Below are 14,954 nucleotides of genomic sequence, written 5' to 3'. Positions count from 1 at the left end.
TGATTGAAGTATGTATGATCATTTTTAAAATAAAATTTTGATTGATCAATTCTTAGATCATCACTAAAAAAAATAAAAATCATAAATACCAATTTTTTTTTTTTTATATATATTTCATACAACACATCGGCATTATTCAATAACTTAATTGATAAAGTAAATAGTGTAACTCTATGAACGAGTGTGTTTACTTTCGAATTCCCCTCTCCTTAATTTGTTAAGATAAAATTAACTAAAAGAATACTGAACATGTTGGGTGCAATAAAAAAAAAAAAAAAAACCCAACCAATTGAATTATGAAATAAATGGATATGAATAGAGGGGTAAAGTATGGCTAAAATAATAAAAATTATATATTATTACATATATACAATTTATAATTTTTGTTCATTTTATTTATGTAATCACTTGGAACTAAGGGTTAGATTTTTGTTATCTAAAATTTTATAATATTTTTTAATTTTGCCAAAAAAATATTTTAAATTACATTAAATCTTATTTTTTTTTGAAAAATAATTGGTCGTAAAAGTATCCCAAATATGTCGTTTGCAGCGTTTAAAAATAAATTTTAAAATTTCAGCACGATTTGACTATCATGCATGTCTCACACCAATAAATAATGATTCTTGATCCAAATGTTAGTATTTGAGTGAGACTTATTAATAATAATAAAAAATATACTGTATAAATCAAGCTTGAATGGTTTATTAGTGTGATCAGATTAAAACAAAATTTCAAAAAAAATTTGATCTGAAAAATGTTTAAATCATTTTCAAGACCAAATTGCAATCACAGATTATTTACTGGAAAAAATAAAAAATAAAAAATTAAAATGCAGTCACTATTCTAAAACCAACCTCGATCCCCTTCTCTATTTCTTTTTATAAAAATAATAATTAAAAATACAGTAAAAAACAAAAACCCTCTAATTTTGATCGACTCGCTCACTCTTTATGTGCTCTCTGAGCATTTTTGGTGCTTCAATGGTGGATACTTCTATATTTATTATTTGTATAAATTTATATTTATATAGATTTATATTATATGTATATATCAACGGCGGTGTTGTAGTGTGCGTGTGAACTGAAGCGATCAATGACTCTTCTTCGATCGATCTTTTTGCTGTTTTTGGTCTGCTTTGCCTCTGAATCGATAGGGAAAGAAGAAGAACAAGAACAAGAAGAAGAGTTTTCAGAGGAATTGCTGTTGAAGCCCTTGCCCGATCGCAAAGTTTTGGCGCATTTTCACTTCGAAAGCAGAGTTCCTCCCACAGAAACCTATGGCAGCCATCACCATCTCTTCCCTAAAGCCATCTATCAGCTGGTAATACACACACCAACTACACACACATTTTTTTGTAATATTGTTTATTTGTACTCGTTTGATATTTTCTATATATTTTAGGGGTCTATTAGGGTTATCGAATCTTTGAGTATTGGTTCTGCATTTGAATTTTTTGCATTTGTGTATTGGAATTTGGGCTTAGGGTTTAGGGATTTGGGTGCCAGTGACATTGATGGCCCTTGTTGATTTGGGCAGTTCACGAATCAGAACTAGATTATTCATTTTCTTAGCGATAGACTAGCTAATACAATGTTCCATTCTCTTGTTAGAACTTTAGAAGGTGGGTTAGGGTTTAGAGATAATGGTTACATTGATGCCTGATTTGGGCAGTTCACAACTCACTTTTGTAATCTTCTTAACTCTAAACTGGCTAATATTATGTCTTATACTCGTGTTGGAACTCAGAAGGTGGTCACATTTGAAATTGTAGAAAAAAATTGTTCATTTTGTGAACACGTAAGAGTAGTTTTTATGAGCTTTTTAATATGAGATTGAACTTCAACTATAAGGGGCTGGTTCCATTTGTTAATGTGAAGTTTAAATATTTACTTCTCTCTCACCTTCCTCATTTGACATAGGTGGACTATAACATCCTTTGGGATAATATCCCACTCTTCTATACATATTATTTAAGCTGATAAGTACCCTGGGCAGAATACATTTATTTTTTTAAATAATCAGTACTGACCATTGTCATCTGAGATGAATGGTAGTATTGGATACTCCTTTTGTTGAAAAAAATGAAAGCTTGGTATCCAAAACTACACGAGCCTTTTATTTCCTTTATGACATGGACCTTTTGAGTGATGCTCATTAACTATTAAATTTGACCCTCTTCTTAAAGGTCAGATTTACAAGGAACTAGGTGAATTCTTGCCTGATGAACGAATGGGTCATTAACTTAAATTTTCATCAAGAATGCTGAATCCCACTTGAAAGGTGTAGGGTAATTGTTAGAAAATCCATAGTATTTTGTTTTGGGTAACATTGTTTCAAAAATATTGGAAACTTCATATCCTGGATAAATCTGAATGCTAGTTTAGAAACCCAATGAAGTTCCTTATATGTCTTGTATTTCAATGCATTAGCCCAATTTTGGGTTATGATATATCAATTAATGTTACCCTTATCGTTCGGTCTGCTGGTGAATTTTTTTCTTGATTGTTTTCTTCTTCTTCTTCTTCTATTTATTTATTTATTTTTGTTACTTTTGGAGTCTTAAAGTGGATTCTGGTTTTGGAGTCTTAAAGTGGATTCTGGTGAGTCTGCTACAATTTTATTTTATTTTTTTTTCTTGGTAAGAAACTCACTCACACCCCCCATATAGCCCCTAAGGGGACATGAACCCTCTGCCTTCTACTTTGGAAGAAGGTGAGGAAGTACCACTAGGCTACAGCCATTGGTGGTAGTCTGTTACTTTAGAAACAATTTGAAATTTGATTTTTCTAGAGCATGGTTATTGGTTTCAATGTCTTGATTGAAATGCTATGTTTCTGGTTCTTCCATGGTAAGAAATTGTAAAGGTACTTATTGTCTCTTAGAGGGGGCTATGCACTGAGTAACTCAGTCCTAGAGACATTCTTCCGTTTTCATCTGATTTGAAATTATCATTTCATTTTACTTGGCATGAGTTTTTTCAGGGAAAAAATGAGTAAAATTTCAAGTTTGATACTTCATTTTTTAGTTGCTTGGCTGTCCAGAATTATTAATAGCCATATGCTACTGATTAGGTCCACAAATTTCAAGTTCGGGAAATGGAACTGTCTTTCACACAAGGTCGTTGGAATTACGAGCGTTGGGGAGGATATGACCCCATATCAAGCAGCAATGCGAAACCTCCTGGAGTTGAACTGTGGGCTGTCTTTGATGTCCCCAAACATCAGGTTGATGCTTCTTGGAAAAATCTAACCCACACCCTTTCGGGTCTCTTTTGTGCTTCAATCAACTTCCTGGAGTCACCTACTACTTATTCTGCTCCTGATTGGGGTTTTCGGCCCTTTTCAGGCAATTTGAGGTATGGTACATTGCCCCGCGAGGCTGTTTGCACTGAGAACTTAACTCCCTGGTTGAAGTTGCTTCCTTGTAGAGACAAAGCTGGTCTTTCTACCCTAATGGCCAGACCATCTATCTACAGAGGATTTTATCATTCTCAGCGGCTGCGTTTGACCTCATCTGAATATTATTCCGTGGGAATGAACTCTGGGATTGTTCTTGAACAAACCCTTACAGTTGTTCTTCAACCAAATACTTTGGGAATTGGTATGACACATTCCAGTGGTTCAATATTACAACCAAGCTGGTCTATGAGCTCACTTTTTGGAAGGGAAGTCAGTGGAAAATGTGTTGTTGCCAAGTCCAGTAACGTGTATGTACAGCTCGAAAAGAGTTTAGTATCTGAACTGAGGCATCTATGGAAGGAAAATGAGAGATCTGAGACTGAGATTCTCCCCTTTGAAGGTTCTTGGGGTAAACCAGGTTTTGTATTTTCTGTTTCCCCAGACAAGGTTATTAAAGAAATGAATAACTTGCATAAAGAGGGTCAATCTACTTTATATGAGTTTTCCATTGAGAATTACAGTGATTTTAAGCCATTTGATTTGGGGTTTACATGGAAATATCCTGTAGTTTGGTCATGTCCACAAGCGCCTTTACATGCTAGTAGGTTCTTAATGGGAAGTGGAAATGAGAGGGGTGCAATAGCCATTTCTTTGAAGCCTAGTAAACATAATGAGGGTTTCTGGGAAAATGATATGGATGAGGAGAGGTGCCGGTTGCGGGTTGATGTTTTTCAAGTTGTGCCTTGGTACGTGAAGGTATATTATCATACACTAGAAGTGTTTGTGAATGATCAACCTCAATCTGTGGCAGATGTGGTGGAAAAGATGCATGTTTCACCTTCTGAAGACAAGGTATCGCCGGGAGTAATGGAAATGGTCCTGAAATTACCCTGTACTGTGAAGTCTGCTGCATTAACTCTAGAGTTTGATAAGGTATGTTTTAGCTTTTAGATTGATTTAGAGTAAGAATCATCTTGAAATTGGTACTGTATCATTTTCATCAATAAACATGAATAAATGCTCCATGGCGAATGCTGAAATGACTTAATGACTTGGAGAAAAAAATTATTACTGCTGGTTTGGATGAACAGTAGATATCAAGTTCAACACTTCATCACGATGAATCCAAGACAATGATAGAGCACATCTTGCTAAATATGTATATCATATTCATGCAAGCGACATATAAATAATAAAAGCTATGCATGTCTAAATGACAGCTAGGAAGGGGAAAAGGAGAAAAGAACAAAGAAAGATGAAATGTGCCCTACTCCTACGCGGTATTTGTATCCCCAGTCTGTCTGAACTAAGCTTCAGGGTTAAGGAAAATAATTGAGTTTGAAGGTTTAAAATTATATTTTAAAAAGTACTGATCTTTTTGCAACGTCAATATCCATTTACATTATCCTGCTACAGGTATTCCAATTAATTTAGATTTGATATTGGTTCTTGAAAGAAGGAAGTAGGTGGGAAGCTTTTTTTTTTTTTAAAGGAACGAAGTGCTGGGCACTTAAGGATGCAATTTGGGCGGTTGGGTGGATTGAGAGATGCAGCTTTGGTGGTTGGGCAGATTGAGAGATGCAACTTGGGTGGTTGGGCTGATTGAGAGGTTAGCCTAGGCTCATTACAAGGAATAAAATCTTCAATGCAAGCCCAATCAAATTTAACCTTTGACATGAATTTCCCACCTTTAGTCCATTTTGCACTCAAATCTTTTAGCTCCAGTTGGAAAGTTTGGGTTGCTGATCATATTGGGATAAGTTCAGATTGACAAAAAATCAAGAATTATTTACCTCATAATTAGAAAGTAACTGAAAAAACTCCTAAAATAATAATTCATCACTAATACAAACAAATAAATCTGATGAACTATCTTCTTACACAATCCTCTCAAAATAAGAATTCTACTACTAAAATAAACAAATGAATCCCATAAATTATAAGTTTCTCAAACATTTCTACAAGACAGCCAATCACAGGACAATGTTATAAAAAATGATTGGGATTTGGCTTTGGTTGGCAATTTCAGGTTTGCTATGCTTTAGCTTGAGACCAACCAGACTCTGATACAGATTGGTATTTTTCAACCGACTGACCCAGTTTTCAAAAGATGCTTTAGAATCTTGTCAGAAATTGGGTTTAGTCCTGGTTGGCCTCACCAAGTTGCAAGCCAGCTGACGCTATTGTGTAGATTATATCTGGGACAATAAATCTTTGCACGATGAGAGTAATTAAGGCCTTGAGTGGTGATTGGTTTTGTAGACGGTTTTTGTTTCTTTATTTCTGGATATGTGGTGCATCTAATCCCCTCCCGGCCCCGCCGCACGAGTGCGCGATCTACCTTTTGAATATAACTGTATTCTTTGTTGTATTGGCTTGGAGGAGGATATCTTCTTTGACACATTTTTGTATATAAAACAGATTCTTTGTTTTATAGCTTTGGTTGGTTTGTTTTGTTTTCTGTGTGTACTCCCTATGTGTTGGGTTTTGTCCCCTTGGTGCCTTTCATTGAAAAATATTATTCATTAAAGTTAGTTGCTAATGATGTTTACAAACCTGACAGGAGGATGGAGAAAGTAAATACGTAAATCATGTTATACTGTTATAGATGATTGTGACATATGTGCAATTGCAAGTTACAGGTTTAAAGCTAAATGGTTTCCAATAGAGGTTTGGAATTGGATCTGTTAGGTGTAGTATGCTTTTCAATAGATGAAATACAGAAAACTGTGTATTGACATAGGAGTTAGACTAAATTAGCCACATAAGAGCATGGAGAATTAGCACGGCAATGATGAAGGGAATTACAAAAGGGACCTAAAACATGTAAACTTTGCATTGGCAATATAATTGGTGAGGCTGGCTATCTTTTTATACAGAAAAGAAGAGGAAATCTTTATAGGGTCTTGTTTTTCTAGGATTTAATATGTTAGAGGGATCTAGCAATTGATGAGTGGTTAAAACAGGAGACATTACCAAGGAAATTATTGATGTATTGATTATAAATTTATAACATCTATATGTACAAGTTGGAATGTGCAGTGTTGTATGTGGGTACAACAGTTGGGTTTTTGCTGCGAGAACAAGATGGATGTCAATTGTGCATATAAATAATGAAATTTATGGATTGTATAATGTTGAATGCAAAGACTTAAGAGGGGGAAGCACATTGCTAATATTTGGGGGAATGCTATGTATAAACGAGCAATAAGAAAATAAAATCACGTGTTGCGTGTTAGCAAGAATGCAAATAGGACACTCCATTAATTTCTATGGTTGCCAAGGCAATAAATGCATTGAAGATTTTGTGTGCATTTGACCTACCCTTTCATTATCTTGTTAATTATGACAGGTCATTATCTAGTTATTTTGTATACACTTGACCTGTACCCTTTCATTGAAGGTTTTTTTTTTTTTTTCCCTCCGGGTAAGTTTCATTGAAAAGTTCATAATAAGAAGAAAATGCAAACCCAACCTATTTGTAGAAATCACTTGTTATGAAAAGGGACAGTGCATCTACTTGAAAGAGTTATACAGTGCTTGCCAAACCTTAGCCTCAATCTCTAATGTCGTCCATATTTTGAGTTGTATAGTGTATACCTATATCTAGCTAATGAAGCTCAATGAATACCAGTAAGGTTGAGCATTTGCAGAGTGTGGCACTTGGGTATGACCTTCCATGTTATGAGTTTACAATGGGCGTTACCTTTGTCATAATTTATATATTCCGTCAATGCAATTATTTTTTGTTAAGCTTCTTATTTACAACTTTATAATGTTATTGCAGGGTTTTTTGCACATTGATGAATATCCCCCAGATGCTAACCAGGGATTCGACATTCCATCAGCCATAATAAGCTTTCCAGACTTCCAATCAAGTTTACATTTTCTTGAAGATGTCTCTTTTACCAATTCCCCCATGTTACGGAAATTGCAGGTACTAAGAACTGGCATCTTTTTTCATAAGAGTGCTTCGTTTTGCATTTATTCCCATTCTTTATTTTTTTCGTTGTCTGTATTTATATGCAGGAAAGAAGTCCTGTCTTGTCTTATACAGAAGTATTACTCGTGCCTTTGACGACTCCTGATTTTAGTATGCCTTACAATGTCATTACGATTACGTGCACAGTGTTTGCTTTATATCTTGGATCACTGCTCAATGCACTACGAAGACGTGTTGGTGAGGAAGAAAGACTTCTGAAAAGCAAAGGTAATTTTGTACTTCCTGGAGTAGGTTAGTATTAGTCACTGAGAATCATCAGAATTCTCAGCAACGGTCAGCTGATACTCTTTCATAGCACCTCCGTTATTTGTTAGCTTTATGCAGATGCCATAGTCTATCAATTCTCATCGCATCAATCTGCTAATACCTAGACCAATAAGTGCAAATTTGCCAAGTTCAACAGAGTCCATTCGAGTCGGTTTGAATATTATATTTATCCAAGTCGTCACTTCAGATATGCACTTTCTAAAATTAGTTCTAATCTTTTCAACTTCTAACTTCTCAAAGCAAACTTGAGATGACTTGCAATGAACCTCATCTTTCAAGTTGGAATTTAATAGAGGTAGGGGTTTCGAGTTGGAATTTAATAAGTGGAAATTTGCCCATATCCAGCTACATAAGAATGTCAATAAAGTTCATCATTTAATCTTAACATAGTGCATGCAACGTACTGAAACTAGTGTGTCTCTGATGCCTAATAGGGCTTTGTTGTTGTGTTAAGCATGCATCTTTCTTGATCATCCACTGTTGAACCTACCAACTATCTGAAGGTCTTGATATGGTCATATGGTGGCATGTCTAGCTGACGTGGGACAAGAACTGATAACAGTAAGCTTCAATTAATATGAATGAATTTGTACAAACAAGAGTGAAGCCTACCAGAGTGGAGCTCCTTAACACAAGGGAACCAAAGTCCTACACCAAGGATAGATCGAAGAGTCCTGTAATAGATGTAGAGCATCCCGCTTGCCTTTGGAGATAAGTACACATATAGCTGGATCCACTTTTCAGCGTGCCCCTTTTCCTGCACAAGAGTCATCGTTCAATTTATTGAATTTCTAATAATCTGAGAAGGCAGGGGGAACAAAGTAACAGAGGGAAAAAACAAGAAAATAAAATTAATATTGATCATTTCTATTATTTGGTTGATGCAGTTATTTGTATACTCAAATCAACATAAAATATCTAAACCTATATGTGTTTCGTCTGTACTTGTACTTTTTCATCAACTCATCCTTACCCTGCTATTGATCTTTCCTCTATTGTTATGCTTGCAGCTGCCAAGAAGACTGGTCTGCTTTCCTTGCTGCTATCCAAATTGAGACGCAGACCACGGGAACCGCCCCAAACACCATCACCATCACCATCGTCTTCGTCATCCTTGATAAGTTCTAAATTGATACTGAAAGTCGTATTAGTGGCAGCCTTTGCTGCTGGTTGGCAGTATTATTATGGATGACCCCCCAGAGCAAACACACAAGGCACGCCCTTTGTACAATATGTGTTGAAAGAATTAAATTTAGGGATTTTGGAGAAGATTTCTTTTGTTAAACAGTATTCTTTTGGTTTGTATCCATTTGTTGTATCATTTCTGAGTTACTAATCAATTACGTATGCTGAATTTCATCACTGTCAATTGGTCATCATATCTAATGCAAGTTCAAGATAGAAACTTTCTTACTCGGGATATTTTAGCTGTGATGCTATATGGTTTGACAAATTTATTAATCCTGATATCATACTGGTTTGACCTTGATTTTACTGCTTTATACATATTTTGCATGTTTTGGAGAAGTAAAATGGCATTTTTCTCATAAAACTACTTTGGATGAAGAACTAAAATACTTACGGTCTTGGTGTATGTTGCAATGCAAGGTGGTGGTGTATATTGCTATGCTGTTTCCTTTTAAAACCCCGTGGTGTTGGCCTAACGGGCGAGAGCTCTCGGCCCTGGTGCTTCATGAAACATCAGGTTGTCTAAGGTTCAAGCATCTGATTAAATAATTTTCGTAGAATACCCAGTAGTCAGGCTGAGCCTTGGATTTGCCCGGTGCACGTCTGATTAAATAATTTTCGTAGAATACCCAATAGTCGGGTTTAGCCCTGGATTTGCCCAGTGCATGTGGCTTCCGTAAAGTGTAGGGATTTGGAAAAAAAAAAAGTGTTTCCTTTTAAGTTCGCCCCACAAAGTGGTTTGAATAAAAGCAGCCATGAGAAAATGTAATTTTCTCATTCAAAATAAATACAATCTATAAGCCAAAATGAATAACTATTTCTTATTATTTTGAAAAAGAACTTCCAAAACGTGAATTTGGATTATACAAAGGTTATTCCTAGACGCGACATGCAAGGAGCACCAAAAATTATAGCTCAACAGCTTCAAATACTGCAAAGTCTGGGATTCACCTTTTTTCTTTTCTTTGGCATCTAAATCTAGCATTACATCACAGACTGCAGAAAACTTTTACATATCTGTACGCTCATTCACATTTCGGTTATTTACAGCGTTGGCATATTCTATCTGAAATTGACAGAACAAAGGCAAAGAAAAGAAAAGTACAGAGGTCTCATCTAGTCCTTTTTACTAGCAGCAGTGACAACCATGTCATCTTCTCTCATCCGTTTCAAATGTTTACTCGCGTAACTGCATGGAAATTTGGTGTTTGGAATGGTACAGCATAGGTCACTCTCTCCCTTGAAGACCTGGAAAATGAGCATTGTTTTGAATATGATGCTTCAACTTTCGTAAGAAGAGTTGTTCAAAAGTTATGGAAACAAAAAACAGTTGATGAGCGTCCCCAAGGAGGAACATCGGACACCCCTAGTTTGCTGTTAGGCCAACATCCATGATCAGTCCAGACACAAGTTTGAACCCCACTTGTTGCATTTTTGTCTACGCACCTTCCGGAAATGTACCTGAGCGAGGCTCATTCTCTCTTAACCTCTTCAGTGGACTGATATCTTCCAAACATTGCTTTCTCTTCAAGCTGAATGGCCTGGGTCCATCACATTTTGTAGTTTGATTGGTCTGATCTTCATATCCTGAAAACAATAGTTTAAAATTTTAGTTAAGCAGCAGTGGCGCAAGTGCTGATGTTGCATCTAAAAAATAAGAGTGCTAGGTTAACCATTCAAATCTTATTGTTTGCCAAAAGGGAGCAAAGAAAGTTTGACGAAAAAGAACATGCACAACCCATGCTGCTTTGACAAAAAATGGCATCCCGAAAAAATAATTCTGATGCTAGTTCATTATTTAAATATAACCCAAAATTATCACAAGTTCGTGCTAATGCACTTGTTTAACCAATCCAGTGCTAACTAATGCCTGAATCCAAATACTTCATAACATTCAACCATCTTTCAATAAATTATGGAAATAGGCATAAAGGTCAGGAAGTAAAAGCAAATGGCATGCAGAAAGCACAAAACTAATACATACAACCCCAAATTAACATTACCAGAGTGGCTTTCTCTTAACTTTCTCCTCTTACGCAAGTCAGTATCTTCAAGCTGTGGCTTCCCATTGATACTAATATTCTTGTGAACAATCGAACTCGGGATCCCATTTTCAACATCAGCATGCAAACCTGGAGAATCAGAACTCATTTTAAAGAAGGTAAAGGTCTTTAAATTTTACACTGATAAAAGATAACTAAAAAGGGGTTCTGCATACATCATTGTGTAATATTCTCTTCCCTTTTCACTGGTCATGAATCATTTGAAAATTGCCATTAAATATTTGAGACTTAACATATAATTGAACAAGTTTAAATAACTAATGAATATGACAGGGATTTCCTAATTACAATGATTCATTACAATGAGACGTGCTTCTTTGTAATTCTTCTCATTCATTTGCACGAACTACCTTTCTGACGCAAAAGCAAAAAGGTTCTCTCCAATTTTTCTTCTTGTTCTTTTCTTTTGACATGCTTGCTTTTTCTCACAAAATCATTTTTGATTTTTAAATGCTAATACCAATTTTTTTTTTTTCTTTTTTATTCTATAACACAAGCTTCACGCCATTTTCCCAATTTCTCCAATTTTAACGACTCTTAAATTAAACAATCTCCCAATCTTATTATTTTGATATGACATTAGTAATTTTACTGAATTTATAAGAATTTACTATAAACATTTGGTAGGACACATCATATTTGGTGCAATTTAAGCTACCTAAGGCATATGAAGGCAACTAGATACATCAATGACAAAATACCTGACAATCTCTAATGTTTAAAATATTATTTTGAAGATCAAGATTACAAGAAATTCAGTCTTCTAAAAGAGGTCTAGCCTGCAAACAGTACAAGGAAACTTCTTTTTGTAATTAACAAAAAAGATCTTTTAGGATTTTTGCACCATGTTAGATGTGGAATGATGGAACTAATGATAAAATGGCAAGATATTCCCTAAGTAGATTAAAAGATCAAACAAGAAAATCCGCATAAGGCAATCTTAGAACCAACAGTTAAGAGTCTGATTGACCGTCCCTCGAATTTGGAAGATCCCATTCACAATTCACATGGCATTTTAATGTGCAAATCTGTTATTTTGGATGAAGAAATTTGAAGTAAAGGAGTTCAATCATATTTCTCCTTACATGGTAAATTTTTAGGTTCCTTTCTGAGATAAATATCATTTTTCAAATGAAATCCATTCAAGATTATAAATTTTTACATTAATGAATGAGCTATTCAATTCAATGGGCCATTCAAACAGGCCCTCAATTTATCTCCAGTAGTCTGATTCCTGCTCTTACACCTCTTCTGTTTTATATTTCATATATTTTTAATAATAATAATTTTTTAGAAAGGAACAAGTTTCTTAATCCTACCTTGATTACTCTTCTCAAACCTGCTAATAGTGCCATTCGATAGCAATCTAAAGTGGTGAATTATCCCACTAAAAATACCTTGATTAAACTACACAATTCATAAGTAAATAATTTCCAAATTAGCAAGAATATTGAAGTATTAGTGCTTCTATATTTCTTATCCTGTCTAATGTCTCCAAACTAGTGATCAATATACTTGATCATCAGAATTGAAGTCAATCTAAATCTCAAGACCTGAATTTCCTTAATAAGAAAACGACCATGGAATTTCAGGTAAAAAAAAAAAAAACACAGAATTTATTTTGCAATAAAGTTGGCACTATTTTAACTCTGTACAACAAACTTTCAACATAATAATTTCTGTTATTAAAGGCAATCGAACAGCAATGACCCTGTGAGAATTATCATTAAGCATGCTTCAATGAAGAAAACCAATTACACTTTGAAATGAGCTTCTAGAGAAGCTCTTAAACAGTAGATTATCTTATGTGGATTGCATTATTTTATACTATTTCTAGGTTTTCTTTGTTGTTTAATATATCAATTACCAAATCCAACTACAACTCTTTCCGGTTTCCTAATAGTGGGTACAGACTAGCAGATTTAACAAACTAAGTGGAAGCATTCTATATAACACCCTTTCTTCTTATTCTAGACTTCTCATTTCACACTCAATTCAAATTTTGTATTTCAATTTCATTCTGTCTCCTCCTATTTACAAAAGGGTAAAGAAATCCAAAAACTTTGTTTATCTTATTGCAGATTTTCTCAGCAACCAAACAGAGGAATTTCCTACCCCTTTCTTCTTATTGTAGACTTCTCATTTCACTCACACATCAAATTTTATATTTCAAAATCATTCTGTTTCCTCCTATTTACAATAGGATAAAGAAATTCAAAAACTTTGTTTATCTTATTGCAGAGATTTTCTCAGCAACCAAACAGAGGAATTTCCTATTACTTAAACAACGAATTCAATTATCTTGAACTATTTTCAAGACTAACCCAGCAAACTAAAAAAGAACCCAAAAAAAATAAAAAAACAAAATATATATATATACACACACATTAACTAATAAAATAAAAATAATATAACATGATATATTACAAAGTTTTAATTCCATTCCGTATCCTCCTACTTACAGCAGGATAAATAGAGTAAAAAAAAACTTTGTTCATCTTCTTGCAAAGATTCTCCCAGCAACCAAACAGAGGAATTTCCTATCACTAGAACAAAATTTTCAACCCTTTTTGAACTAATTTCAAGAACTCTTTTGAACAAATTTCAAGAATCAAGACTAAACTCAGCAAGATAAAGAAGCAAAAACACGTTAAAGACATTGAAAAAGGGTAAGAGCTAGGGCTTATTACTCACGCTTGGTTCGGAGCTTGGAGGGCTTGCCGTCGACGATGAGGGCGTCGGCGTCGGCGGTTCCGGTGGACAGACCTCGAGCAGAGAAGAAGGAGAGAAGCGATTTCCAAGTGACCGATGAGGCGACGAGATCGACCCCCCTGCTCACGAAGTGGCCGTTGAGCTTCAACGTCCAAGGGTCCACACCAAAGGTCCGGGCTATGGAACCAAGGTCGAGTCTCTGCTCTTCCCAAGCCACGAATGGCACCGACTTTGAGAGAAATGGGCAGTAGAGCCTGATCGTTCTCCTTCCCTCTCCTGACATATCTCTTTCTCTCTCTACCTCACTCTCTCTCTCTCTCTATATATATATATTTCTATATAGTACACACTAAACGCACTCTCTGTCTGTTCTTCTAAGTTCCAACGATTTCTGGAAGAATCTCAATTCTGAAGAAAAGTTCCTATAGTTGTCCAAAAACCAGGTGGAGGTGGGTTACGGGTTGTACTTGGATCGGTAAAGGTTTAGCCCGATTGTATTTTTTAATTGGATCCGGTCAGGTTCCACAAGCTAAAGCTAATACTGTAGTACTAATAAATAATAACCAGACAGTTTCTACTTTCTAAGATTTAAGAGAAATCAAATAAATTATTTAACATATCTTTCAATTAATTGATTTAATTAGAGATTATAATTCTAGTCATAAGTTACGAGGATGGTCTCTTGAAAGTTATACAGTTATTCACTTCATACTTGTCATTTTCAATCATTTTATAAAATTATTTATTTTTATATATTTTATAAAATAATTTAATAAATTAATTTAGTTAATTTAGGGTTTAAATTTGTCAGAGGGATTTATTTGTATTAGATTCAAACTTTAGAGATTTTTTTGAATTAGAGGACATCTTCGAATAGTGTTCTTTTAGGTCATTTTACAATATTATTTATTTTTATATATTTTATAAAATAATTTAGTAAAGGTATTTTAATTAATTTTGAGTTTAAATTTATGGGAAGGATCTATTTACACCGAATTAAAATTTTAAAAGTGTTTTTACACGTGAAGAGCGCGATATGCACAGCACGCTATGCACAGCAAACCAAGCATGTGCACAGCAAACAAAGCATACTCTTTAGGGGTGTTTTACGCACTTGAACCTTTAATGGTGTTACAACCGCTTTCAGAGAGGACCAAATTCAAGTGTGCGCTATCAATGAGGGAATGAGATACCAACGACGGATACTTCGTGGTCGATGATGATGACCAGAAATTCTGACGATGACAAAAGAGAATAGAAGATTTCGGTGATGACTTTCTTTGTTCACTGTCATTTGGTCGACGATGGTGATCAATGGTG

The 14,954-nt window shown here is 34.9% G+C and overlaps 2 protein-coding genes across 4 annotated transcripts; one reads left to right on the top strand and one right to left on the bottom strand.

The window, feature by feature from the left end:
- The first annotated feature begins 903 nt into the window (after positions 1-903).
- Positions 904-9,087, top strand: LOC132306678 (uncharacterized). The gene is made up of 5 exons (XM_059804180.1): positions 904-1,323; positions 3,075-4,334; positions 7,189-7,338; positions 7,431-7,611; positions 8,682-9,087. Exons 1-5 carry the CDS (start codon positions 1,096-1,098, stop codon positions 8,861-8,863), a joined length of 2,001 nt encoding a protein of 666 aa, XP_059660163.1. The 5' UTR covers positions 904-1,095; the 3' UTR covers positions 8,864-9,087.
- Positions 9,088-9,656: 569 nt separating this feature from the next.
- On the bottom strand, positions 9,657-14,037 carry LOC132306677 (uncharacterized). 3 transcript variants are annotated; one of them, XM_059804176.1, is made up of 4 exons: positions 13,617-14,037; positions 10,863-10,991; positions 10,306-10,446; positions 9,657-10,107 (listed from the first exon to the last, which is right to left on the bottom strand). In XM_059804176.1, exons 1-4 carry the CDS (start codon positions 13,915-13,917, stop codon positions 10,088-10,090), a joined length of 591 nt encoding a protein of 196 aa, XP_059660159.1. In that variant the 5' UTR covers positions 13,918-14,037; the 3' UTR covers positions 9,657-10,087. The 3 variants fall into 3 exon arrangements, with proteins under 3 accessions (XP_059660159.1, XP_059660161.1, XP_059660162.1); XM_059804178.1 differs by having other exon boundaries at positions 10,321-10,446; XM_059804179.1 differs by having other exon boundaries at positions 10,896-10,991.
- Positions 14,038-14,954: the final 917 nt, after the last annotated feature.

The sequence above is a fragment of the Cornus florida genome, unplaced genomic scaffold (genome assembly GCF_030987335.1).
Source record: "Cornus florida cultivar Cherokee Brave unplaced genomic scaffold, ASM3098733v1 CherokeeBrave_3.0.0_Hap2_Chr05, whole genome shotgun sequence".
Classification (NCBI taxonomy): Eukaryota; Viridiplantae; Streptophyta; class Magnoliopsida; order Cornales; family Cornaceae; genus Cornus; species Cornus florida.
Note: the sequence above shows the minus strand (reverse complement) of the source record. Positions and strands in the feature narration are given on the sequence as shown.

Bases quoted from the DNA above. Each gene is read 5' to 3' on its own strand.
- LOC132306678 (XM_059804180.1), top strand. From the start codon at position 1,096: ATGACTCTTCTTCGATCGATCTTTTTGCTGTTTTTGGTCTGCTTTGCC. The intron at 7,339-7,430 runs GTACTAAGAACT...ATTTATATGCAG, and splicing joins CCATGTTACGGAAATTGCAG to GAAAGAAGTCCTGTCTTGTC. The intron at 7,612-8,681 runs GTAATTTTGTAC...TTATGCTTGCAG, and splicing joins AAGACTTCTGAAAAGCAAAG to CTGCCAAGAAGACTGGTCTG.
- LOC132306677 (XM_059804176.1), bottom strand. From the start codon at position 13,917: ATGTCAGGAGAGGGAAGGAGAACGATCAGGCTCTACTGCCCATTTCTC. The intron at 10,992-13,616 runs GTGAGTAATAAG...CTGATTCTCCAG, and splicing joins CTCCAAGCTCCGAACCAAGC to GTTTGCATGCTGATGTTGAA. The intron at 10,447-10,862 runs GTAATGTTAATT...TATTGTTTTCAG, and splicing joins GTTAAGAGAAAGCCACTCTG to GATATGAAGATCAGACCAAT.